This window comes from Mycteria americana, chromosome 4 (genome assembly GCF_035582795.1).
Source record: "Mycteria americana isolate JAX WOST 10 ecotype Jacksonville Zoo and Gardens chromosome 4, USCA_MyAme_1.0, whole genome shotgun sequence".
In the NCBI taxonomy this organism is placed as follows: Eukaryota; Metazoa; Chordata; class Aves; order Ciconiiformes; family Ciconiidae; genus Mycteria; species Mycteria americana.
The window spans coordinates 56,575,336-56,599,475 of NC_134368.1; the positions used below are offsets into that span (position 1 = coordinate 56,575,336).

General features: G+C 41.2%; 1 protein-coding gene across 3 annotated transcripts in view; it reads left to right on the plus strand.

The window, feature by feature from the left end:
* The window catches only part of MTTP (microsomal triglyceride transfer protein), a 33,408-nt gene that overhangs the window by 3,856 nt on the left and 5,412 nt on the right, over nt 1–24,140 (plus strand). For 2 of the 3 annotated variants that reach the window (XM_075500621.1, XM_075500619.1), the window contains exons 2-16: nt 487–664; nt 5,656–5,843; nt 6,412–6,555; nt 8,554–8,661; nt 9,419–9,535; nt 10,739–10,878; nt 11,739–11,889; nt 15,300–15,457; nt 16,374–16,542; nt 17,119–17,226; nt 18,229–18,441; nt 19,512–19,723; nt 20,357–20,454; nt 20,556–20,677; nt 21,455–21,682. In XM_075500621.1, coding sequence (XP_075356736.1) covers nt 604–664; nt 5,656–5,843; nt 6,412–6,555; nt 8,554–8,661; nt 9,419–9,535; nt 10,739–10,878; nt 11,739–11,889; nt 15,300–15,457; nt 16,374–16,542; nt 17,119–17,226; nt 18,229–18,441; nt 19,512–19,723; nt 20,357–20,454; nt 20,556–20,677; nt 21,455–21,682 — 2,217 coding nt within the window. In that variant the 5' untranslated portion in view covers nt 487–603. The remainder of the gene's footprint in view (nt 1–486; nt 665–5,655; nt 5,844–6,411; nt 6,556–8,553; nt 8,662–9,418; nt 9,536–10,738; nt 10,879–11,738; nt 11,890–15,299; nt 15,458–16,373; nt 16,543–17,118; nt 17,227–18,228; nt 18,442–19,511; nt 19,724–20,356; nt 20,455–20,555; nt 20,678–21,454; nt 21,683–24,140) is intronic. The other variant, XM_075500620.1, reaches the window with a different exon arrangement.

Below are 24,140 nucleotides of genomic sequence, written 5' to 3' on the forward strand. Positions count from 1 at the left end.
ATACATGGGCTGGGGCTGCTGAAAGAAAGATAATTTATTTGGTACGATACAATATAGCAGGAACTGAGATTGCATCTGAGTCTCTGTAACAAAGTAGCATCACTTTTTGGGATGGCACTGACAAATCCCACATACTTCTGCTTCCAGGAAGATGATTAAAAAGCATCTGCCTCTGGGGTTGCTCACAGAGTTGATACAAGACAGTGGACGAGGTGGTCAGAGTCTGGCCCCTGGCAGCAACAGACCCGAATGCCCTTTTGTTCAGACAGAGGAGGAGTGGCTCCTGCTTCTGCCGGGGCTGGAGGTGGGTTCCCCGGCTCAGAAATGTGTCTGTGTGGGCTCAGTATTAAAAAATGAAAGCTGAGGCGATCGATAAAATGGGGTAGAAACCACCAGTTACCTTAGTTCTTAATAATTAACTGGAAGTCCTTTGATGAACTTAGTACCTGAGTGCGGAATTTGGAATCTGACCTTTACTACATCTAGATAAACAGTGTGGCCGACCCGGCAGCTCTCTCTGCAAGCTTCCCTCCACTCTCAGCAGCTCACTTCTTGGAGGCTCTCATACTTCATGCTGCAGTTGGGAGCTCAGGGGAGTCCAGCATGATTCTTCTTACCGTGCTGTTCCTTTGCATCATTTCCACCTACTCAGCCTCTGTTAAAGGTAGGTCTGTACCGGGCTTGGTTCAGCTTTTGGCTCAGCAAAGGCATAACCAGTGTGTATATGCAGATCTGTTTTGCATCAAAACCGATCATCTTTACTCATCTGTCCTTGAGTAATGCAAAATGCATTTAGTAATTACAAAGGCTTAAGTGCTTGTAGCATTCATGTCAGCAGAGGGGATGGAGGAGGCAATGTTTTCAGGTGCACAGGGCCAGTGGTGTAAGCCAGGAGACTGGGGATCTTGACCTTGCTTAGTCAGGACATGCTGTGGGGGCACCGACTTGAAAGGGACTATTCACACTCTCAAAAGTTAAACACACAGAAGTGCTCTGGTGGAGCAGAGCCAGGAAGTGCTCAGGGCTCTCCAGGTTTCAGCTTCTGAGCAGTTGACTCAGCTACCACTAAAGTCAGTAACAAGCATCCCATTAATTTCATGGGGAGCTTGCTCTGCAATAAGTCATGAAAACCTGGATGTCTGCACAAGCCCTGGGAGCAGGGCTTTACTCAGGTGTCCTGACAAAGGTCAAGGGTATGAAATCTGGAGACTGCGCACTTCAGCAGTGCCAGTGTATGAAGCAAGGAAAGGTGTCTTTAGTAGTGGCCCTTCACGTACAACCTGACATTAAATTTAGAGGAGCAGCAACCTTAACACATGAGCCAACACCTAGTTTTTAATGAGGATGCCCTCATCATGATCAGGAGCAGGGGGGCACGCCATCCTAGGTTAAACTGTTAAAAAGGCTGTAGAGGTGCTCTCATGGGTGCTCTCCTGCTCCCTGCAGGGGATCCAGGACACCATATGTGTGTAAGCACAGAGCAGCAACCTTCCTCCCTACCTCCATACCCCCTTACGACCGGAATTATAAAGCAGAGAAGTTTGCAGGCAGTTCCTCTATCTGTGAGTGTATTTCACGAGACTACCAAGTAACGTTTATGGCTAGATACTGACGTGCAACATTGCTGGTGTCTGCTCTTCCCAGCTTCTTCTTAATATCAATTAAGCAAAGCTCCTTCTTGATGTGAAGTAATATTTGCTTGTCACTTTACATCCCCAGGCTACTGGGCAAGCATTTTCTCATTAGTTAGTCCTCCCTTCAGCTCTGCCAGGTCTCATGTCTCTCTTGTGCAGAGAGATTGAGAGCTAAATTACTGGCCCAAAGGCCACTTAGTGCCTCAGTGACAGAGCTGGGATTAGGGTGAATGTTTTACCTTTCCACCAGGCCATGCTGCCTTTTGGAAACGTTGAAGGAATATTCTTTTCATAAGTCAGCTAGATCAGCACATGTGAAAGTTTCCTACTGCAGTTCCACTTGAAAAATGTTTTCAAAGAAGCGGATGGGTTTTGCTTTTTAAAGCTATCCAGTATCAGAAACAGTGGCAAATATAATTTATGAAGGTAGAGCCAGCAAGTAGTTAGAGACGCACATGCTGTGCATGCCATATGTATTAATAAAAGGCACAGGACTTGACAGCTGTCTCTACTCATGCAGTGTAACCTTCTGTATTATACAGTATCATGATTTAATTATAGACTTGGCATGTTACCATTTATATGTTATGTACTCCACCTTGAAAGCAGGCACTTCTGACCCCAAGAGAGCATGGCCGATTGCAGTCTTTATGTCCATCTCTCCTCCCTTCTCAGTCAGTGGGACAGTTGCCGTCAGCTGAAATGGCAATGGCTATACAGGCAGCAAGGATCCCAGTGCTGTGCTGAATACAAAGGAAAGAGCTTCTAAAGGCAGGGGTTTTTTTTAAGAAAAGTTTCTAACAGAAAGGTGTAGGAATATTCCTTTTTAAATAGAACTGGTGTTTTCTTCATGAAAGATGGCACGAACATTTAGTTATGCTGTTTTGAATACTGGTTCTGGGCAGTGACACTGTGTCTGTGTCCTTTGGCCACCAATATCCCCCTTGCCTCTCAAACTGACCATGCTATCCAATTGTCTCTCTTGGCTTCCCCATTTCCAGCAGGGTAAGTGCTAACTCCTTGGGACTACCTTCAATACTGCCTCCTCCTTCTCTTATCGTGATCCACTGCTGGCTCACCCTTTTCCATTAGTGACACCAGTCTTGCAGCTAAAGGTGTCTTCTGCCCTGGCTACTGCAGTGTTTTCCACGTATGAAATAGTGAAAGCTTTCAGAACCTAATATTATTCTAGCTCCCAGAAATACTTTGCAATTATTCATCTCTTCCATGACACTTGCAAGAAGCTGCTGCGTCATTTGCTCATCTGTTTCCTTCAGGAGGGAACAGCTCTTTCATATGTGGGGTCAAGCAAATGCTAAAAGGGAGGAAGAGGGAAGGACCTCTTGCAAAAGGAAAAAAGTTCTGTGGGTTGAGCTGTGGGAAAAGGAAGAGGACAGATGAAAGGTGCTTTTAACTCAAAAGACAGAGGGAGCAAAACCACAAACATCCACCTTAACTACTAAGACACACGTCTGTCAGCACCCAGATCATTTTTCTTGGTCATGCTTTTCCCACACCTTTTATCTTTAGATGGGACTGTGTCACCTTCTGTGTTTAGAAAGCACCTAGTGGGTGGCGTTTGTAAAATCTTAGCCAATACTAAATCATTAGCACTGCTGTTTCTGCTGCAAATGAAGGACATTTCGAACCAGGAAGCAACCAGCTCTGAGGTACTGCAAGGAGCGAGGGGTGTCCCTGAAAGGCGCAGCCATCTCTGGGCAGGCACTGAGCACCCTCTGCTCTCAAGGGCAATGTAGCTTCAAAGCTGATAGGGGCGAGGGATATTGGGGAACTGGCTAGGAAATTCACAGTAAACCTGAAAGAAGGGTTCTACACCTCTTGGTGACTTTGTTTTGAAGCAGACACACAAGACATAGAAAACCAGAAGAGCCCTGTCATGCCAACATTAATGCTTCAGTCTCCCTGCAAAAACATCCATAGTCACAGCTTTGATCTCTCATATACAAACAGGCTGCTCCCCCTGGGATTACCAAACCTGCTGTGCCACATCTCCAGCTGGCATAAAGCATAAGTCAGTTCAGTTCTGTGTAGGTTTGCCAATTTATGCAACTTGCAGACCAAACTTGGTGGGGTCGCCGTTTTCCTCAGGGAAACATTCTTTGAAGCTGACCTTAACCTACTGCTATGACACCTGAGTGAACAGAGGAAGGAAGCGAGCAAAACCTTAAGAAAAGGGGACTCTTTGAGCACTGCAGAATATATCCATACAGCCATGTTGGAACTACACTGTGCACCTACCTAACTGGGATTTAAAATCTGAGAGTGAAGTAAGAAAAGACTTTGGTTTTCCTTTTTACCAATGCAGTGATTTGAAATTTATTTAGCAGAGTCAAACAAAACACTGAGGGACACGACATAAATCAAGATAGCCTGTTGATTGTCTGCAGGAGACTTTGAACACACTGATTACATTACAGAATGCTTAAGAATTTGCCTGAGATGTTTTGATAGATTTTTCTTCTTTTTTTTTTCCCTCTGCACTTTTCATAAGACTGAGATGCATCTGCCTGAGGACAGCACTTTGCTTTTCGTAGATTAACTCTGTTGTGAAGTTTTTGTTTCTGCTCTGTGCCTCCTGAACTCCATGAAGAAATTCCCAATGGATTCAGTGGTGCAGCATTTAGGTCTGAGAGGCTAGTGCTGTGCTGCTTACAGATAGCACCTAAGGTCACTGTATGTGTATTTACTTTGCAGATGTAACAGCACTTTGTGCACAGCCAGCTTCCCTTCCCTTCCCTTCCCTTCCCTTCCCTTCCCTTCCCTTCCCTTCCCTTCCCTTCCCTTCCCTTCCCTTCCCTTCCCTTCCCTTCCCTTCCCTTCCCTTCCCTTCCCTTCCCTTCCCTTCCCTTCCCTTCCCTTCCCTTCCCTTCCCTTCCCTCCCCTCTCCCCCTCCCCCTCCCTCTTCCTCTTCCTCTTCCTCTTCCTCTTCCCTCTACAAACTGACTTCATCAATTTTTCTTGTGTGGAAGAGACCTTTGTAGCCATCTGCACCAGAGGAGGGAAGCCCTTGAAAGCAGTGAAAAGGGATATTATGTATACCCTTCGTGACAAAATATTTAAAGGATATTCAAGAAGAAATTGATTTTCCTTAGCCACAGATTTTAGGGGCACGGTCTTAATTCCTGTGCCTGAGGCTGGGTAGAGAGTTGTGACAGTGGTGCCACACATTGCCCACATGGCTGTGCATGAGAGCAGAGAAAGAGAAGATGAGAAAGGATGAGGTAGTAAGTAGTTTTATAAAGGAAAAATAAAAGTCATTTGTATACTACAGATTTCATTTACACTAACTGAATTCAGTGCAACTGAATCCCTATGGAACAGTCTATCTATCTGAGTTGTTAATGCAGATGGAAATGGCACCATAAATTGGGTATGCAAGTTGCATTTATGCTAGAATTTGGCTTTTATATCCCTTAAAATACATCAATTAACAGCAGAGGCACAGCTACGGGGACAATTATTTAGTTTAAAGAACAACAGCTTAATTATTTAACCTAAAAAATATTTTCCCAATGTCTTCATTACATTCATGTCACCCCTGGGCAAGGCTTTCAATGGAAAGATTCCCGATAAACGTGCAAGAGATGCAGAGAACAATTTCTGTTGGCTCCCACAAATTACATCAGTGCATTTCAAATTGCTAAGCACACAAATTGCATGATTAATTACAGTACTTTGAGTTGCAAATAATTTTGGATTAATTACTAATGCTAACATATCCAAAGTAAAGAATTTGACTGTTATTTATTTAAGTGTAGAGCTAGAACAAAGGATCTTGTGGACATTCTTATCTTAAATATATGAGATTAGTGTCAACTTAATCACAAAAAACCCCATCTGCTCCAGTGGGACAGCCTCTCTAATCAAGGGTAGCAGGATCAGTCCCATAAATCTTTTGTTGGCAATTAAATTTTTAATTTTTCTAAAGGTGTTTTTTAGAGAAAATGACAGGTTATATGAGTTAGTCAATTCTAAACCACTGTTTTTGCTTTCCAAACAGGGCACACTACTGGACCAAGCTTAAATAATGACAAGCTATATCAATTTGCTTACTCAGCTGAAGTGTATGTTGATCGGGTAAAAGCATCACTGCAGAAAAGTGCAGGCTACCGGCTTTCTTCTGGTGTGGATGTCAACCTCTTATGGAGAAATCCTGACAATGATGATGACCAGTTGATCAAAATTACGGTAATGAATGCCATCAGACAACTTAAAATGTGCCCAGTCTTTTCTGCATTTATCTAACTGCTAATCTAATCTTGAAGAACTTGGTTTCAGAAGATGAGTTAAATTTTTATTCTTCCCTAGTCTTGTCAACTAAAACCAGCTGCTTCGAGAAGCTGATTCCTATAGAATAAGACTTCACAATAATATATCTAACATCATAAGCCAGAACTTCAGAATATCTCCTGTATTTTGAAAATGCTTCATACAGCTTCTACGGCTTCAAACAACGGGGGTGCAAGCACCTACCTGAGGGGCAATAGGCTGTCTGAAGCCTCGGTTCTAGCTGCAAATCATGACATTTGCTAAATAGAAACTGGGTTTGGTAGTTAGCTTTACGGTGAGTTTTTCTTCTACTTATTTCCCCAGTGGTGAGTGCTGGGTTCTTTTGAAAACATAGACATAGTAATCAGAAGATTAATGATCATAACCAAAAATGAAGAAATAAAAAATATGTATTAGGTGATTTAGTCTATCCAGCCTACCACAGGCCAATGCTAGACATGAATTTTCTCTGCTTTTACTTTCCTAGATAAGAGATGTTCAAGTTGAAAATGTGAATGAACGTCCAGCTGCTAAAAACATCTTCAAAGGAAAAAGCACAGAGAAGATCATCGGGAAAGAATATCTGGAAGCTTTACAGAGGCCCATAGTTCTTGAGCTAGTCCGTGGAAAAGTAAGACCCTGTCTTTTAAAATTCAACCCCTGAGGAAACCTGAGACAAATCTTTTCTTACAGGCTTGGAGAATTTACCAATTCACTATCCTCTCAGTGTTCTTAATATGCTATCATGTCCTATCTTTCTACATGAAATACAATAATTTAGAATGGACTGTAATTTACCTATACAAGGGGCCCTTCCAGCCCAAGCCTCTTGTGCGTTGAGAACACCATACAGCATGGAACTAAACAGCAGATTGGCCACAAATATATGGGTACACATGTAGATATATGCATAACTGCTGTATAAGATTTGTGCTGTTGACTTCAGTGAGACCAGGATTTTATCCAAGGTCTGAAGGCAGAAAAGGAGATACAGTTTGTCATGAGAGAGGTTATACTGAGTCTGTGAGGAACAGTGTTAATCACTTTAAACCCTTAGCAAATACTTTAGCATGACTGCTCTTCCCACCTCTCTGGCTTGCTTATTTACTTCAGTGTCACCTGCAGTTTCAGTGGTCCCAAGTTAATGAGCTTGATACTGAGACAGCCTTTCATGTTGTTCCTCTACTGGGAACTGTCTCCAGAAATCAGAAGAGAAGGGACAGTGAGCAGATGTGTCTCAGTGTGTACCTGGGTTTTATAGCTTGCCTTGAGAGAGCAACAAAGCACTGTCCCACCGCAGGAGCACCCGTGTCCACTTGTAGCTCTCAGGGTCCCAGTCTTGCTCAGGAAGGGAATCAAGTAAATCCATCTCTCTCTCTTGTTCCCTGCGGAGCTGCTCACTTGTCCCCTTGTGCTCAGCCTGCTGCTCTGGCCAAGGAGCGACAAGGCTTGAGCTGTGGCTGCTCCTGCCTCCTCTCCACACTTCTTCATTCTCTCGTTGCTTGTGGCCAGGAGCATTAGGCCAAGAGCCTCGCTCTCCCCTCTGCAGCCCGAGCAAGTGGGCAGGTGGGACGTGGGCAATGGGGCAGTGAAAAAGGAGGAAGGTTGAAGGTCACACTCCCTTTTCTCTTCTGCAGAGCGGAGTGAGGGCTGTGACACCCTATCCCGGCAGGATCTTTACCTCCTGCTGTAAATAGGCACTGAGCACATACCCTGGCCGCCAGCTCAGCCTACTGAATTGCAGCTGCTATCAGGCCTGCTCAGTAACTTTCAGACTCAGCCTTGTCATCAGTTTTACACAACATAAAAAGAAACAGGACAGCACTCCCTCCCAACTGTACAAATCCCTAAATGAGGACAGAGGTATCAGAAGAACACAGTCAAAATACATCTGCTCCCAGTACATTAAGCAGTTCACACACTAAGATTGAGATGTAGTATTAAAAACTTGGGCTTTTTCTCAGGTAATAGGGTCTGTACGCTCCTTTTATGATTTCTCTGTGGTGTGATACTTTCATCCCTGGCACAGTGATACCACTTTCCAGGGTTGCCCTGAGATAACACACTGATTGTACTTACAGTTCCTGAAAAAAGTGCGCTTTTAAAGCACCTTGAATGCAAAGTGGAGGTGCAAAGTCTTGTTACCAGAGGAGAGGCTCAAGCATAAGAGTTGACCCAGGAAGTACAAAGGTTGTGATCTGTTTGACACATCATTTAATCATTCTAACTGTGATTTACCTATGATTCATTCTGTGTTTTTGTAATCTGTGATTAAAGTGCAACAGATACTATGTGCGTGTGGAGAGGGATTATCTGAGGATTATGCACAAAAATGAGTGACTTGTGAAATTGTGTAGTTTCCCGTTTCCCTTCTAAATTCTGTCTAATTAATAGGCAGTAAAAATGCTCACTGCACTGAAGCAGTATTTAGGTACAGCTAAAGCCTGAAATATATTTGTAGTGTTATTGGCAGGCCCTGCAGACTCTGGAGTTTGCTTAAATAAGGACAACAGTTCCAAATTCAGTTTTCCAATCAGGAAAAAATAAAGGGAGTTTTTCTAGAGGGGATCCTCACTATTCCTTTCTCACTTAACCAGATTAGTTATATACTTGTTTTTTATTTCTACAGGTCCAAAACTTCTACTCGTATCAAAATGAACCTGGTTTTACTCAGAACATTAAAAGAGGTCTGGCTAGCCTTTTCCAGCTACAGCTGCACTCTGGTACTGCCCGTGAGGTATGGTGCTCTACTGGCAAGATAATCATCATCAGAGAAACAGGCAGAGCCTGGTCTGCCCTGAAAGGTAGACCTGTGGCTCCTGCTGACTTCAGAAGGAAGGAAGTGTGACAGAAATCAGCCCTTTGATCGCATTTGAGGTTGGGAATGTAAAGACAGCCTTCTGAGTATTTGGTGACACAAGTTAAGTTGCTGCAATTAACATAAAGAATGGGTGAAATCCATTTGATTTTAAATGCTCTTACCAATTTAGCAGAATTTGGTAATATACCAACTTAAACCAGGTCACTATAAAAGCGATGATACTGATGTTTAAAGTCGGTTGATTCCTAAGCTCAATTCAATGGATTAGGCCATTTTAAATCAAACAGAGTATCCACACAAAGTTAGCAATGGTTTAGCTGCATCTATTTAATCTGCGTTACAATGTTAAATTTTTACATCTGTCCACATGAGCGAAGCTGGAATTTAACTCAAATTCATAAGTATAGTGCCAACTGCCAGGTGTTTCCTAACCTTTTTGTGTAAACAAACATTGTTACTTTCCTTCATAGCCATCTAATGAAAAGTACTCCTGGCTATCCAAAGCAGGTTGTTAGAAACATTGATATCTTCAAAACTGGTAAATAAACCCAAACAGTGCAGCATCTCATGTAAAAGATTCCAACAGGGGAGAAAATGATTCATCTTTGGAAGGTGTTCCAGGGTCCCAAAGATAAATTCAAGCGATTATCCTAATCTAACTCTTTTTTTCAAGGTGGACATATCTGGCAAATGCAATACGACTTACCATGTGCGGCAAGATCAAGTGACTAAAATAAAAGCCCTGGACTCCTGTGAAATAGAAAAACAAGGATTTACCAGCCACAACCGGGTATGATTTCTTCAACAAAATAAAATCTGTTCTGCCTATTTAAAAATATATCCTTAATAGCTATTATTCATTTTCTCAAAAGTCCTTTCTTGCGTTACAGAAAGCAAATTCTACATGTACATTTTGTAGTATTACAAGTAGAAATTTCATATGTAGTACCCATGGGGAGAACAGGGAATGGATTCTCCAACCACCTTGGCTCAGCTGACATTAAGTGCAGCACAGCAATTCTCATCATTTTTGAATCTCATCCATAATATATTTTAGTTTCTATGCAGATTTACAGCACTTTTATCCTGGCTGTACTGAATTTTTAATCAATGTGAGGCTTCTTTTTCTTTGGAGGAAAACACTCTATACAGTCACAGTCATAGTGAAAATTGTAACCTTTTTCCCAGCTGCTGAGTCACAGCATTTAGCGTACACAATAAATGCTGGGCAAGATGCTAACTCCTGAGTGGAGCCCTGTCAGGCTTGCCTGGAAGGTTAAAGGCTTCCCTAATGCACAGGTGTAACGTAGGAGATGTGCTGTAGAGGTAACTGAAGTCCTTAGTGGTCCCTCACTACTAGTAAATGCCTTTGTAAGCAGTTACTGCTGAGTGCAAGCTGGACATATGCTGAAGGCACGGGGATTGTCTGCATCAGAAACTGACCTTTCTCGGCTCAGAGAAGTAGAAAGGTAGCACATGCTCTGTTAATAAACTGCCTCAACACTATGACTGAGTTCCTGATTTTCACACTTGCCACAAAGACTTCATCCTGTTTACAAACAGATCAAGCAAGGTGGCTGGCTTTGCTTCCCAGGTGTGAACATGACAATCTTATTTACAAAACATTTCCCTGGAAAAGCTTCTCATCTTATTTAAAGTGTATTTTTAACTAAATGTGGTACCGAGCATTTTCTCGGTTACAGCCTGCTCATAACTTTGTCCCATCCTCCCCCCTCTTTTTTTTTCTGGTATGTATTGAATTTGAAACACATGGTGCAGAACTGAGTGACTTCTTGTTGCAGAAGGAATTCTTGAGAACCTGGAAGATCCTGGTTTGTAGGCTTAGCTTGAGATGTTGTCAACCCACAGGCACTTTCCTCGTTTGGCTCTATTTCATTATGAGTTTTGCCCCGATGTGGAACTGTGAGCTCTTTTCCTATTCTGTTGTTTATTGATCAGCCCTTTTTCTGGTTTATTTTTTAATTATTTTCAGATTTTAGATGCCAGTACAAAAGCCACATCTGCCACAACTTATGTGCTGGAAGACAGTTTCATTAAATCCATTAAAGCAGAAGAAAATTATGTTTTGCTTCTGAATTACCGACGAAAAACAGGTGCCAAAATAGTTTCAAAGTAAGTTGGGCAATTTGACTGTCTTTGATAGTACGCAGAACTAGTGGTTCAAGTCAGGTTATATGTGTATGTCTTATAGCATCAAGATCTAAGGCTCTAAACTCTCAAGGTAAGGATTTAGGTCTCTTTTGTATCCGTATGGTACCTAGTCCAACTTTGATTAAGGGCTCTACCATACTGCAAATAATAAATAATGACATTCATAAGAAATTAAATGGAAACAGCTAGAATTGGCCAAAACATTTTAAGCAACTCGTTACTTCTGTAGGTGTTCCATTTCTGTGTCCTCTCATTTCTTAAGAAATACTTCAAATGGATCTCCATTTCTAGTATGTCAAAGTTCAGAAGTATAGAAAGCAAAATATGCTGCATAGAAAGGAAACAACAGTGAAACCTAGATCTGTGTTAGACTCCAGACTCCAAAACACTGAAAGTTTGGAAATACTCATACAAGATAAATTATTTGGGCATCTCCTTAGTATTATGATATTAAAAAAATGTACTTTCAAAATCTCACTTTCTAGATCTTCTTATGAACAAATATATGAAACATTTCAGAATGTATATGGTTACTGAAGGCTGTTTACCAGGTGCTATAAATCCATACTTTAGAAAGTCTATTATTTAGGCATTTTATGCCATATACCTCTAGCAGTAATTCCGCTGGTATCAGATACTTCTGTTACCTTAAAAAAGCCATAGACTTGCCACATTCTGAACATTTTAAAATGAGACTTCAGTAAGTCTGTGTTCTATATTTTTGGTCTGTGGAGGGGTTTTTTGTTTCCTCTTGCCGTGATTTCTGCATTTCTGCTCTAACGGTTGAGCTCTAATGGTGTCTTCACTGTATGGATGCACAGGCAGAGACTGGAACTGAAGTCAGTACAAGCTGGCCCTGGACTGATCGCTGGGAAGCAAGTCGCCAGTGTTATCAAGACCTTGGACTCCAGTTACGTTGCCGTGCCACTAGTAGCAGAGCCAGTCAAATCCGAATGCAAAAAGCGTCCTTCAGTAAGTAAACACAGGCTCGTTGGGTGTCAGGTTGGTTAGCTGAGCAGAAGAAGTGTGAAAGAAGTTTCTGTCCAAGCAGCCCACTAGGAGAGGTCTAACATAGCAATGTAAAACGTGCCCCAGAGTGGGGAGCACAGCAGTGATGCAATGGTGCTCCACCACACAAGGGTGTTTTAAGATCTACCTTTAAAAGTACCAACCTTTTTGCTCTCTTTCAAAGATTGAGTGCAGTATTTCTCAAGACCACTAGAAAATACAACACCTTTTTGGTTTCTCTCATCTTTGCCAACCTTGAGTTGGCAGGAGCTTATTTCCTCTGGGTAATGGAGTGGGAAATGACTTTTAAGATGGTTGGCCAGTGTTTATAAACAATTCTGTCATGGAGGAGCTGAACTGCTCCTAGAAATTAAAGGTGGTTAGCCATTCCTTAGGCAGGCTAAACATTTGTTGGTAATATATCTAGCCTCTTCTTACTGCCTGACTCTGAAGGAAGTCTATTATTTAAAAGACTTTGTATGTATTTTATAAGTATAAAATGGGGCTTTAGTATTCTTGGCAAGTCCAATACTGTTCTCATTTTTCCTCTGGAAAAGAAAAATCTTTTTTTAGTATATTGAAGTCATCTAAAGACTACTAAGAGCTTGGTACTGTAAATACATCATCTTTCGTTTTACTGATGCTATTCATCATAAACTAATATCAATTGCTACAGTGATTGTTAGCAAACAGTTTTAATGCTGTTACCATTGTGGAATGAATTTAGCAGTGAATGGGAACATTAATTTAAAAATTATTATTCTCTGTCAGTTTTTGATAAGCAAGATAAGGCTTCTATTCAGCACACATAATTTTAATCCTCCAGAGATACTCCTTATGAGCACAAATACCTTACTATATTGGAACTTGTGCTAGTTATTTGGAAGTAGCATTGCACTGTAATAATTTATCTTGTCTAATGCTTGTTGAGCCACAGAGAAGATAAAAAAACATGTTGGGGGAAATGAAATAATGATGTTGCATGTGTGCTGGAGCAGTTCTGAGCAGGGAACATCAAGGGATCTTAAACAGAGCAGGGACAGGTGCTTTTTCCCTGACTCTGCCCATTGGGGTTTGTGCTGACCAATTTGTCACTTGGAACCGAGTTTGTCATAATAGTTATAGAGATAATTTCCAGACCAAGATAACAAACATAGGGTATAATTCCAGAGCAGTGCCTGGGGACTGAGCTATGTCATTATAAACCTAATGGAACGATGAGAATGAAGTCCTGCTTTCTCACTGTATTTTACAGTAACTGCTATGAAAAGATGGGGTCTATAAACAGAACACTGTATCCAAAGCAGCAGCATAACATTTGGTACTTATATATCATAGTATACATTAATTCCATACTGACATGGTATGCCCTACAGTTTTACATTTTCAAAACCCTTTTTAAATCATAACAGGTCTTATATGTATCTTTATGAATTTGGTAAAATAACCATTACTATCCCTACTTCACAGATGGCAGCACTAGCTTCTGTGAGGTTATGGCCAACATTTACATTTAAATTTAGGCCTAGATTTCTGTGTTTAGACATCACAAAGCACGCTTTTTTCAGAAGAGCTCATGGCTCTTACATTTTTTTTATGCTCATGGTTCCTACGGGAACGGATGCTTGCCCCTTCTGAAATTGAGATGGTTTTGTTCTGTCTTGTGCAGCCAATCTTTGTAGGCTGGTGAAGCAGCTGACATTCAAAACCAGCTCCTGCTCAGTTTAGGACCTCTTGGTTTGGCTTGAATTTTCCTAGAGTGCCCACAAGATCTCTGGTCTGATCTCTCTGTCAGAAAGACAGACATTCATGTCCAAGCTTGGCTGAGTTGCCATGCGGAAGTGCGTGCATCTGCACCTGAATCCTTGGGGTATTCAATCCAAACTGCCTGACATTCACATCAGGAGAACGAGGCTCCTCGCAAATGTCAACTGTCAATGCTGTTTTTTAAAGCCATGGTCACTGCAGGAGACAGCAGCTGCTCCTTGTAGCAGTTGAATGGTTAGAGCATCCCCGCAAAGAGGAAGACTTGGTCTCCACTCTCTTTTGCTTGAGATGGCTCCAGCTCGCACGTCCCACCTTGCTTGTCTCTAGGGTATGGGCTAAGCTGCCTAAGAGCAGCCCACACAGCTGGGCTCTGCACAGAAGAAAATACAGGATTAATGAGGTTAGAAATTTTTTGCCGGGTTATGGTGCAACTTCAACAGGGGGAATAGAAAGTGCCCCATATGTTTATCCGATTTCAGCTTATAATAGCCATACTGACCTTGGTGCTAAGCACTAATCACCAGTTGAGGTTAACAGACCCATCTGTGCTTCAGAACATGAGCTCCTCCCAGCTGGTCATTAATCCCCAGGAAATATCCTATGTCTCAATCATTGTTGCCTAATTATTGTTTATTACAGTTGATGGAAGTTGCACTCTGCACTGCTGGATGACACTTCTATTTGCCGGCAGGTTCAAGTGTTATTGCCTAATACAAAACCCATGAAGAGGGGAAGTATTTTAGTAAAGGTCAAATGGGTGCTGGTGTTATTTCCCACTCCGGAAAACTGCAGTAAACACTGCTGTGAAGAACAGCTGAGTTTTCACCAAAGAATGTTCTCGATAATTTGAGATAACAGAGGCAAAGGCAAGTGAGAGACGAAAGGTCAAAATACCTGCACCAGTTTCTTGTGGGAGTGTATCTGGAAGGACAGATATAGGTGCTTTGGTACCATGTTGGCTCATTCAGGTCAAAAATGTGGTGTGTGGAATAAGTACAGCAACAACATATGAAGAAGCTGATACCTGTTCTAATACCATGTTACCTATCATTTTGTACAATAACCACAAATCCCTCCCCATCTTATGCAGGTTTATGAATAAGAAAGGGGAATTACTTATGGGACATTTACTCCTGTTCCACACTAGCCACTTATAAAATTACCATCTTCTAAAAAAATATTGTTAACTTGTGAACTGGGGATTGTGCATCTTCTACTTAAAAAAAAATTACTTAGAAGAAAATGAGAACAGAAGGCAAACACTGCATTCACCAGAAAGTGCAGTAAATTTGCAAGAGAGAGAATTCACCTTATTCCAGTTACAGTCTAAATAATGATGTTTTGTTCCAAAATAGATTGCATTTAAGACAATGTACATTATTAGGAAAATACTAAAGTGCTGGAAGAGAGAGAGCTATAGAAAGGTTCCGAAGATATTTGTTCTGGGTTATCATAAACTAAATAATACTTAGCTAAAGAATCAGCAATCCATTGGATTTCAGCTAATTTGAGCAATAACTGGCCCACATATCTGCATTTAGTAAGTCTGATTTTGAGAAATGAAACTACGATCTCAGAGGTTTGACATAATGTGAATTATTTTACAGCTTTCTGAACACTGGCAGAGCATCAGAGAACATATGTATCCTGAAAAACTTTCCAAGGCTGAAGCAGCAAGAAGCTTTTTGTCCTTCATTCAGAACATCAGAAAAGCTACAAAAGAGGAGATACTGCAGATTATTAGAAGTGAAAATAAAGAACTTCTGTAAGTCATCATGAACAAGCTTTCAAAAGGTTTAAGTTACTTAAAACTGCAGAAGGGCAAATTGCATGCAAAGAGTTTCATTCAGTTCTACTGGTGATGTCCTAGCATTGCAAAACCAGTATTCAGTACTATCTACAGGAAAAGGATTTTCTTTTTGTAAAGTTGTGTTTGGTTTTGTAGTATAATATATTTGCAGCACACTGTTCAGCCACCAAGATTGTATCTACAATGCAAGGCAAACATGCTTTGTAACTTACCCAAAGCTTCTCATCCTGATTGCTTCTTTTGAAACACTCTATAACTTGTTCTTGACTTGCCCGTTTTCCTTCAAATGGAAGCAGTCCTTCAAATGGAAGCTATTGCGCAAAGAAGGGGATGGTTCATCCCTGGATATTGTCCTAATATTAGAGTTTGGGTATGAACAGCATGTGCACCTAGACTTGGGAGCTGGAAAGCATTTCTGAGTCCTACCATACCGTCAGGATCTTTCAAACAAATTATAGCAGTTGATAACAATAGAGATAAACCTGAGGGTAACTCAGGTAGCGTAGAAGCCTGTTCTGTAGTTGCCATTCTGTGTGTAGAAATAAAACACTTTTTTCCATTTACTACCTTGTCCTGTAAACTTTTAAGACACTCTGGATAGTTCTGGTTTTTTAATACTTTTTTGATCCTATATTTGAATAAATTCAAATATTATTATCCATGGATATGAATAATTTCTGGAGTTCATCTACCATTTTGAGGCGGAAGAATTCAAGGACGTGGTTTTTTCCAATGAGAGTAAAAAATTCTGTATCTTACCTGCAATGAAGAGATCTTTCAGCACATTAGCTTCTTTTTTCTGTATGCAGCAAAGTCTTTTCAGTATTTTCTAGCTCATTACAATGATATGTTCATTTCCACTTCTTTGTAGTCCGCAGGTAGTGGATGCCGTAACCTCTGCTCAAACCCCAGCATCACTGGAGGCCATACTGGAGTTTCTTGACTTTAAGGATGCAAGCACTTCCACCCTGCAGGAGCGATTCCTGTATGCCTGTGGATTTGCTTCTCACCCCAGTGAAATGCTCCTGAAATCTTTAACTGTAAGTCAAAGGACAATACAAATACAACGGACTTAATATTCTTCAGCCTCATCCCTGTCAAAGGGGAAGGGAAGAAGAAACAGCTGTTGCTGTTTCCAATTTTCCTTTCTTTATCCCTTCCAGGGTTTCCTTTAAGTGTGCCAGTAGCATATAGCCTGAAAACAACAAAAATTAGTAGGTCCAGGCTGAAAGTCTATTTATTTTGTAAAATGTTATCAGTATCTACTACTTGGAAAACAAACTTAAGTCTGAATGTTAGCAAAACGATTTGAGGGTTATTTGATTGTTGCCTTATCAAAGTCCTGTAATGATTTAATACTTCTTTTTTTTTTTTAAACATAGCTTCAAAATTAATCTACTATTTGAGACACTGAATGTAACTCAAGGGGTAAATGGCAGCCAGTTACTATATGTAATGATAGAGCAGTGCTCTGCTTAGCCTGAGCCCAGGCCACTGTGGTCATCACTGCCTTTGCATTGCACTAATGTTCACAGGAAACGAGGGAGGGTATTCAGCCCACTACAGACTGTCGTTCATAATTTTTATAGACTAAAAGCATTGTTTTTGCATAACAGGCTAAGTTTAAGGGTGATATCGCAAATGAAGAAATCAGAGAAACTCTTGTCATTGTCATGGGAGCGCTCATCAGAAAGCTGTGCGACAGAGAAGGTTGCAAGCTTCCAGTGAGTATCTGCTGTTCACTGCTGGCCAAATTCTGGTCTGCAACACATGTGAATGATCCCTGCTGATGTTACTGGGAGAGCAAGAGAGACACAGGAAGCATATTCCCCTCTGTTTTAAAATAAGCCCATAAACTCCTATGTTTGATAGAGAGAAGACTTTTCTTTTTTTAATAATGACATCTACTTTGTCAGCTTTAGGCTTTAATCTGTTCTCTTCCCGTTTCTGTGGATTTCTCCCAGTTTGCCCTTGTTTGACGGAACTTTTTCTCACTGCCTAGTCTGTCAGCAGAAGCAGTACTTTTGCTCACTTGTCCAAAAGCATGAGCCATGTCCTCAGAGAAACACTGGCAAACTCAGGATCTATTTACTCTCTGCAATCACCTCAGGTTATTTCAGCTCTTTGAAGAAAATTCATTGGTTCAAGTACTCAGCTCTGCCCCAAACATGCACAGAACAACCCAGGAGGAAGGCTATCACCTTGGCCATGGACTGAGTAGGTGCTGGTGATGGAGGATCAGGATGATCAGACAAGGCACTGCAGCCTGCTGGATCTGTGCTGTTAGGGATTGCAGCACACTGCTGAAAAGACACAGAGCACCTGAATGGCCCTTAGGAATCCCTTTTGCCTTCCCTTGTAATTGCCAAGCACTCTTACAACATTATGTTATGAAGCAGTAAAGAACATTTCCCTTGTCTTTTTTTGTGGGGACATGTTGACCACACAAGTAAGACCTGTGAGGTCCCTGGCTTGGGGACTAGCAAATGAATCAGCAGCTAGCAAATGATAAATCTATGGACCAGCTGTCACTGTAGCTATAGTCACGTTGGTTATGCTTTAAGGAAGCCATCAACGTACAGTTTACAAATGACACCTTTGCTAACCCGGCGCAATGATGCTTTGAAACAAAAACATGCTAGAACCCAGCCCTGCCCCTCCTGCTTCTGTGAGGGAAAAAGGTAGGTTTATGATCACCATTTAAACATGCTGTTGATTTTCTTTAGGCTGTTGTGGAAGCCAAAAGGCTGATTCTAAGCAGACTGGAGAAGGCTAAGAAAGATGACAATGTGAGGATGTACCTGCTGGCACTGAAGAATGCACTCCTTCCCGAAGCAATTCCACTGCTTCTGAAGTACGCCGAGTCAGAAGAAGGGCCCATCAGCAATGTTGCTGCCACTGCCTTACAGCGATATGATCCTTCTTTTCTCACCAAAGAGGTAAGAAAATATACTGCTCAAGAAGTGCAAGAGATTGTATTAAACTATAAATTAACAGAGTTCATTTGTCAGTCCCACTCTTTTTAAAGATGCCCCACGTATGTTTTTTTTACCTCCAGGGAATTATTATACACACTTCAGTTCCAGCCAGAAAACTTTATACATTCCTGCTTGCCAAATCCCAGCTCCCAGCCTGCCTGTGCTAGTCAGCCTTTGGCTCCAGAGTCACACACAGCCATGGAAGGTGGCAGGCAGTCTGCAGGGAAAACTGGGCTCCCTTCACGAGAGCACTGCCTTCTCTGTGATGTACAGGAGACATTAGGAACACTTGGGCACCTGCATAACCCCTGTCCTTTCTTGTGCTTTCATATAGCCAGGGAGAATGCGTGAAGTAAGAGAAGGGTAAAATAGCTGCATCTTACCTTGCAGTCTCTAAGAGTAAGAGAAGACATACAAAATGGTGGAACACGAGGTCCTGCCTCTGCTGCATTACCCTGCATCTCATTTCATACCTACTGCTGGCAGCTGTGACTGAGGTTGTCAGGGTGCTGCTCTGCAATGAACATGCCAGAGGCCGTTCTGTCGGTGGGGCTACATGGCTCTCCATGGACTTATCTGTAAGAAAGATGTGTCACAACCTTCTCAGGGACATGAGGCCACCACAGGCACTATCCAGAAAATTAAAATTGCAAGATTCTGGATTTTTTTAAAAGTACATATTCCCTTAACAGTCAAGGAAATCTCTCTCTTGATCTTACCGCTGCCTCAGCATTTTGATCTTAGTGCTCCTACTTACTTACAGCTCCACTATGAAAATCAGTGTGGAGGGCTGTATTTGGACTGTGGCTGAGAGAACATAACAGATGCCCCACTTGCCCATGTGGTCACTGAGCTATACATGTCTCATACATTCCAAAAGGACCATGAAAAACAGGGTGCTGAAAATATATCCTTATGTATTAGCCTTAGGTATGGAGCTAGCTTAAGCTGATATTATAAACAAGATTCCAATCTGTACTTTGCTCAGTCATCTGTGTGAGCACTGACTGAATAATCGGTTTCCTGACCAGGTGAAGGAAACAATGAACAGGATATACCACCAGAATCGTAAAGTCCACGAAAAGACAGTGCGAACCACTGCAGCTGCTATCATCTTAAACAGTAACCCATCCTACATGGAAGTGAAAAACATCCTGCTCTCCATTGGTGAGCTGCCTCTGGAAATGAACAAGTACATGCTCTCCATGATCCAAGATATACTCAACTTTGAAATGCCTTCAAGGTACTTTAAGTTCAGTATAAATAAATACACCTCATCCTTACTTCTTTGCAGAAAGCCAAAGAACACACAGGTTGTCATGAATTACTACTGTAAAACTGAAGGAGAATATAAAAGGATGCCTGATTTTTGTGTCACTTTTAAGTATTGATATTTCAGAATAAATCTCTGCATTTCAATGACATTCATTTAATAGCTGTTCACATTTTCAGAGGTACAAATAAGAATTAGGCATCTAACTTGCATTACTGTAAGAAATGTCATCTGTTGGTCTTAATTCTCTCAGTGGGGCCCTTGCTTTTATATTTTAAGAACCAGTGAACCAGAAAAATTTTAAAGATCACAGCACTAAATGAAAATAATCAAAATATCTCTTCTTCTCAACACCATTAATTTTCAAGCAAGACCTTTACTTGCCTTTCTATGGCTGCAGGGAGTAGCTGAAATTGGAAAAGGAAGGCTGGGTTAGGGCAGATTTCTAGTGGGAAAATGTGAGGGTTTTGAAGACCCTCTTTCCTACTGGGAAATTCACCCTCTGTCAAATTTGATATTTCTACAGAACAGTAATACATTTGTTACCATAACATTTTTGTGTCTCTGTGTTTTTGTTTGTTTGTTTGTTTTGAAATACCACAGCAAAACAGTTCGGCAAGTTCTGAAGGACATGCGTGCTCATAACTATGATCGCTTTTCCAAGATGGGCTCTTCCTCTGCCTACTCTGGCTATATTACACGTATGTAACCATGAAACTGACTTTTAACCCTGTTTGTATTCCCAAACATTTGATTAATCCACTAGTTTAGTCACAGGTGCCTTCTTTCTTTTTTAATTAAGGTGGTCCTGATGTATCATCCACATATAGCCTTGACATCCTCTATTCAGGCTCTGGCATTTTAAGGAGAAGTAACATGAACATCCGTATTTTCGATAGAAATGCTGAACTTCATGCCAGCCAGGTAACTGCCACACTGCACGTAAAAACTAAGCCAGTATGTGGTCCTCCTCATACAGCTTCTAATCAACTCAGCTAATGCTTAAGACCATGAGGTCTGCTGCACTGGGCAGAGAACAAGCCAATAACAGAAACCCATGACAGCCAATGAGGCACATGTTTGCCCTAACCAAAAGACAGGTGTTTTGTTCTGTATCACATAGCAAGTTCTGCCTCTGGTTAAAGCCTATACTGTTTATCTGATGTAATCAGTAAAAGCTTTATGAGTTTGTAAAATTAAGTCCTGTGTTTTGGGTATAACACAGGATGGAAATACAAGGAGTAGATCAAATGTACGAATCAAAGAGATTTAAATGAGATGCCTCTGTTTTGGCCTTTTCTTAATGTTGGCAACTACCTTCCATATTATAATCCTCCTAGATTTCTGCAGGACAAAATTGTGCAGTGGAACATCTTTGGGTTTTCTTCTCAAATGTGTGTGGAAAATAGTTATATGAATAAAGGAAAATTTGTTTGAAAGAAAAGTAGGCTTGGGATTGTGAGCTGCATGTGGGCAAATTCTGCCTGCATCTAAAGGGGAAAAAACATGCTGTGAGATTATTTTATTTTCAATTTTTCTAGCTGTTCTACCTAGTTCCCTTAAGTCTTAGCCTCATACTTTTTCATCTACAACTACATAAATTAGAGTTAGGCTCTTAGACATTAAGAAAATGTGTAGGTTGTTAACAGCCTGAGTCAGGCAGAGTTTTTTAATTGATTCTGTATCACCGTTGCTTCTTAGGTGGTGATTGAAGCTCAAGGTCTAGAGTCCATAATAGCTGCAACTCCTGATGAAGGCGAGGAAAACCTGGACTCCTTTGCTGGCATGTCAGCCATTCTGTTCGATGTCCAACTCAGGCCAGTTACATTTTTCCAAGGGTACGGTGATTTAATGTCTAAAATGTTCTCAGCAACTGGAGATCCCATTAACGTGGTGAAAGGACTTATCCTCCTGACAGATTACTCACAGGTACTAATAGCACACTGTTTGCTTCTTTTTCTGTCTCTTAAGCACAGATGCTCCCTCCCCCACACCATTACTGTAGGACATCTTATTTTCTCTCTTTTCAATGCTGATAAACCTGACCAATGTTACAGAGGCTTCTCTTACTATGGGAGCAATAGAAAAGTCAAAGGTATTAAACAACAGAATGAAATTACATGAAAAGCAATTTAGAACAAAGGTGAGAACACATATCATTCTAGAAAACAAAGTAACACTGAATAAAAGCAAATCCAACTGTGTTTCCTGTAGAAAACTCATATTGCTATCAGCTATGGCCTCCTGTCCCACGGTTTCTTGTAATACAGTATTGTCCCATGTGACCACCTAAGTTTTCCTCTTCACAAGTTGTCCAGAGACCTTATGTCCAATTAGGCAATAACTGTCAGGTACTGAATGAACAAATCACTGGCATTCAAACTTGTCCAGGTAACTAACCTTCAATGCTAAGAGGTCCAAATTTCAAATGCTTATTGCTAGGCAAAACCAGGAATTAAAATGAGGATTACACAGTTTTTATGCAACTGTCACCCCAAATGGTCTGTTAATTTTATGCTTAAATATAGACTCATATACAAATATAATCAGCTAAATAATGTATTATTGCAGGACTAAAAATCTAGGCATCTCTCTGAAAGTGCAGGGCCAGCATTTGGTTTGATATTTTTGTTCTTCCCAAGCAGGGATCTCCTTAGAACTTGTGGATTTAACAGCAGCACTCAGCTCATGAAACATCTGCAGGCCAGAACTTTACTTTTTACTTTTCCCCTTTAATTCTTGGCAAAAGAAAATGCCAAAAGCAGATGATGAGAAAATCCACTCTGATCAAAATTACACAGAAACACCCTCTGCACACGACAGCTGTCCCCATCCTGAACCCAGCTCAGCCCTTTTATAACAGTATTATAAGTCTAGAGGGCTTCCCAACTAAAGCTCATGCCAACAATGCTTTACAGTTCACACGCAGATTATGGGCAAAAACTTTACCATGACGTATTTAACAAACAGACTGCAGAGGTGAGAAAGATAATCATGTCCAGTGCTGAACATACGAGCATGGTGTTTACAGAACTAAATATTTCCAACTGCTGTGCATGCACCAAGCTCCATACATACCCTGTCTGAATCAGCTGGCCGGGCACCCCAAGAGCTCTGCCAGCCAGCAGATTCTCCACTCCTTGTCTTTGGAGAGCCTCACAAAAGTCTGGGGCACACCAGGGCTGGGATATTTTTAACAATATCAGGGTGTAACATTTGTGGTCAGCCACTGACTCTCTGGAAGCCTGGGCAGCAGTGTGATGAGATGGGATCCCACCCTGCTTTCTCTCTTGGGTTGCCTCTAGCACAGTTGCTGCCTAAGCTCTTTGGGACTCAAGCAGTGGGCACAACCAAAAGTGCGTGTTCACAACCAGAAAGAATGGTTTTACAGCTACGTTCCAGGTCAACAGCAATATCAACACGGTTTGGGCCCTTCCACATAACCCAGTTAAGCTTCATTAGAAATGCTTTCACCTATCAAGTTCTTGAACTGTGATTACAACCGTACCAGAAAACACTGTCAGAACGGAAGTGTGAATGACATAACACTGGAACTGAGGAAAAACAGTGCAAGAGAGCCATAATGAATCTAGCTGCCTGATAGTTGAGTACTACCTCCACTTTCCCTGGCCAGCATGGACAGAACTTGCCCAGAACATAAGCCCCTTTACAAAATCGTACTGTAGACAACCAAGACAAATGTGGATTTATCTTCTTGCAAAGAAGAAAACCAGGCATGGGAAACAGTGCTCATTCTATGATACCAAAACTCAGTGTGCCACAGCTGGCTGCAGTGTGATTTCAGGGCAGGTGAAAAACAAACGTAAGATACAGACAGCGCAGTTGAGATCAAACATCAAAAGGATGGCTTGGAAGCCAAGACTGAAACTTAAAAATAGGGCAACTGAATTGTCAGAAAAGAACTTATATAATATTTGGATTGCAATTTTTGCATTGCTGCAGCCTGATTTTGAGAAAAGTGAATTTTAAATATTAGAAAAGTTCTGCTTCCTATTACTGTTTATAAGGATCATTTTGCACAGAAAGACCAAAACTGAGTTGTACTCAAAGTGCTGTCAAATCTACCAAATAACCCCCTCCCCCTGGAAAATAGCTTCCTTTCAGTAACTTTACAACTGCAGTAATCACAATAGGCACATTTTGGAGAGGTGATTTCCAAGTTAATAATATTGCTTCTAAAGCTTACACTCCCGCCCACCATTTGTAACATCTTTTCTCACATAACTCCTCAAACTGAAATCAGAGTATATTTAACAGCCATTGCAAATTCTCACAGTGTTGTTTGAGGGCTAAGAATAACCGACCAGAAGTTATAATTCCCCCTATAAAATAAACAGCTCTCATAAAACTGTTTTTGAGACTCCTA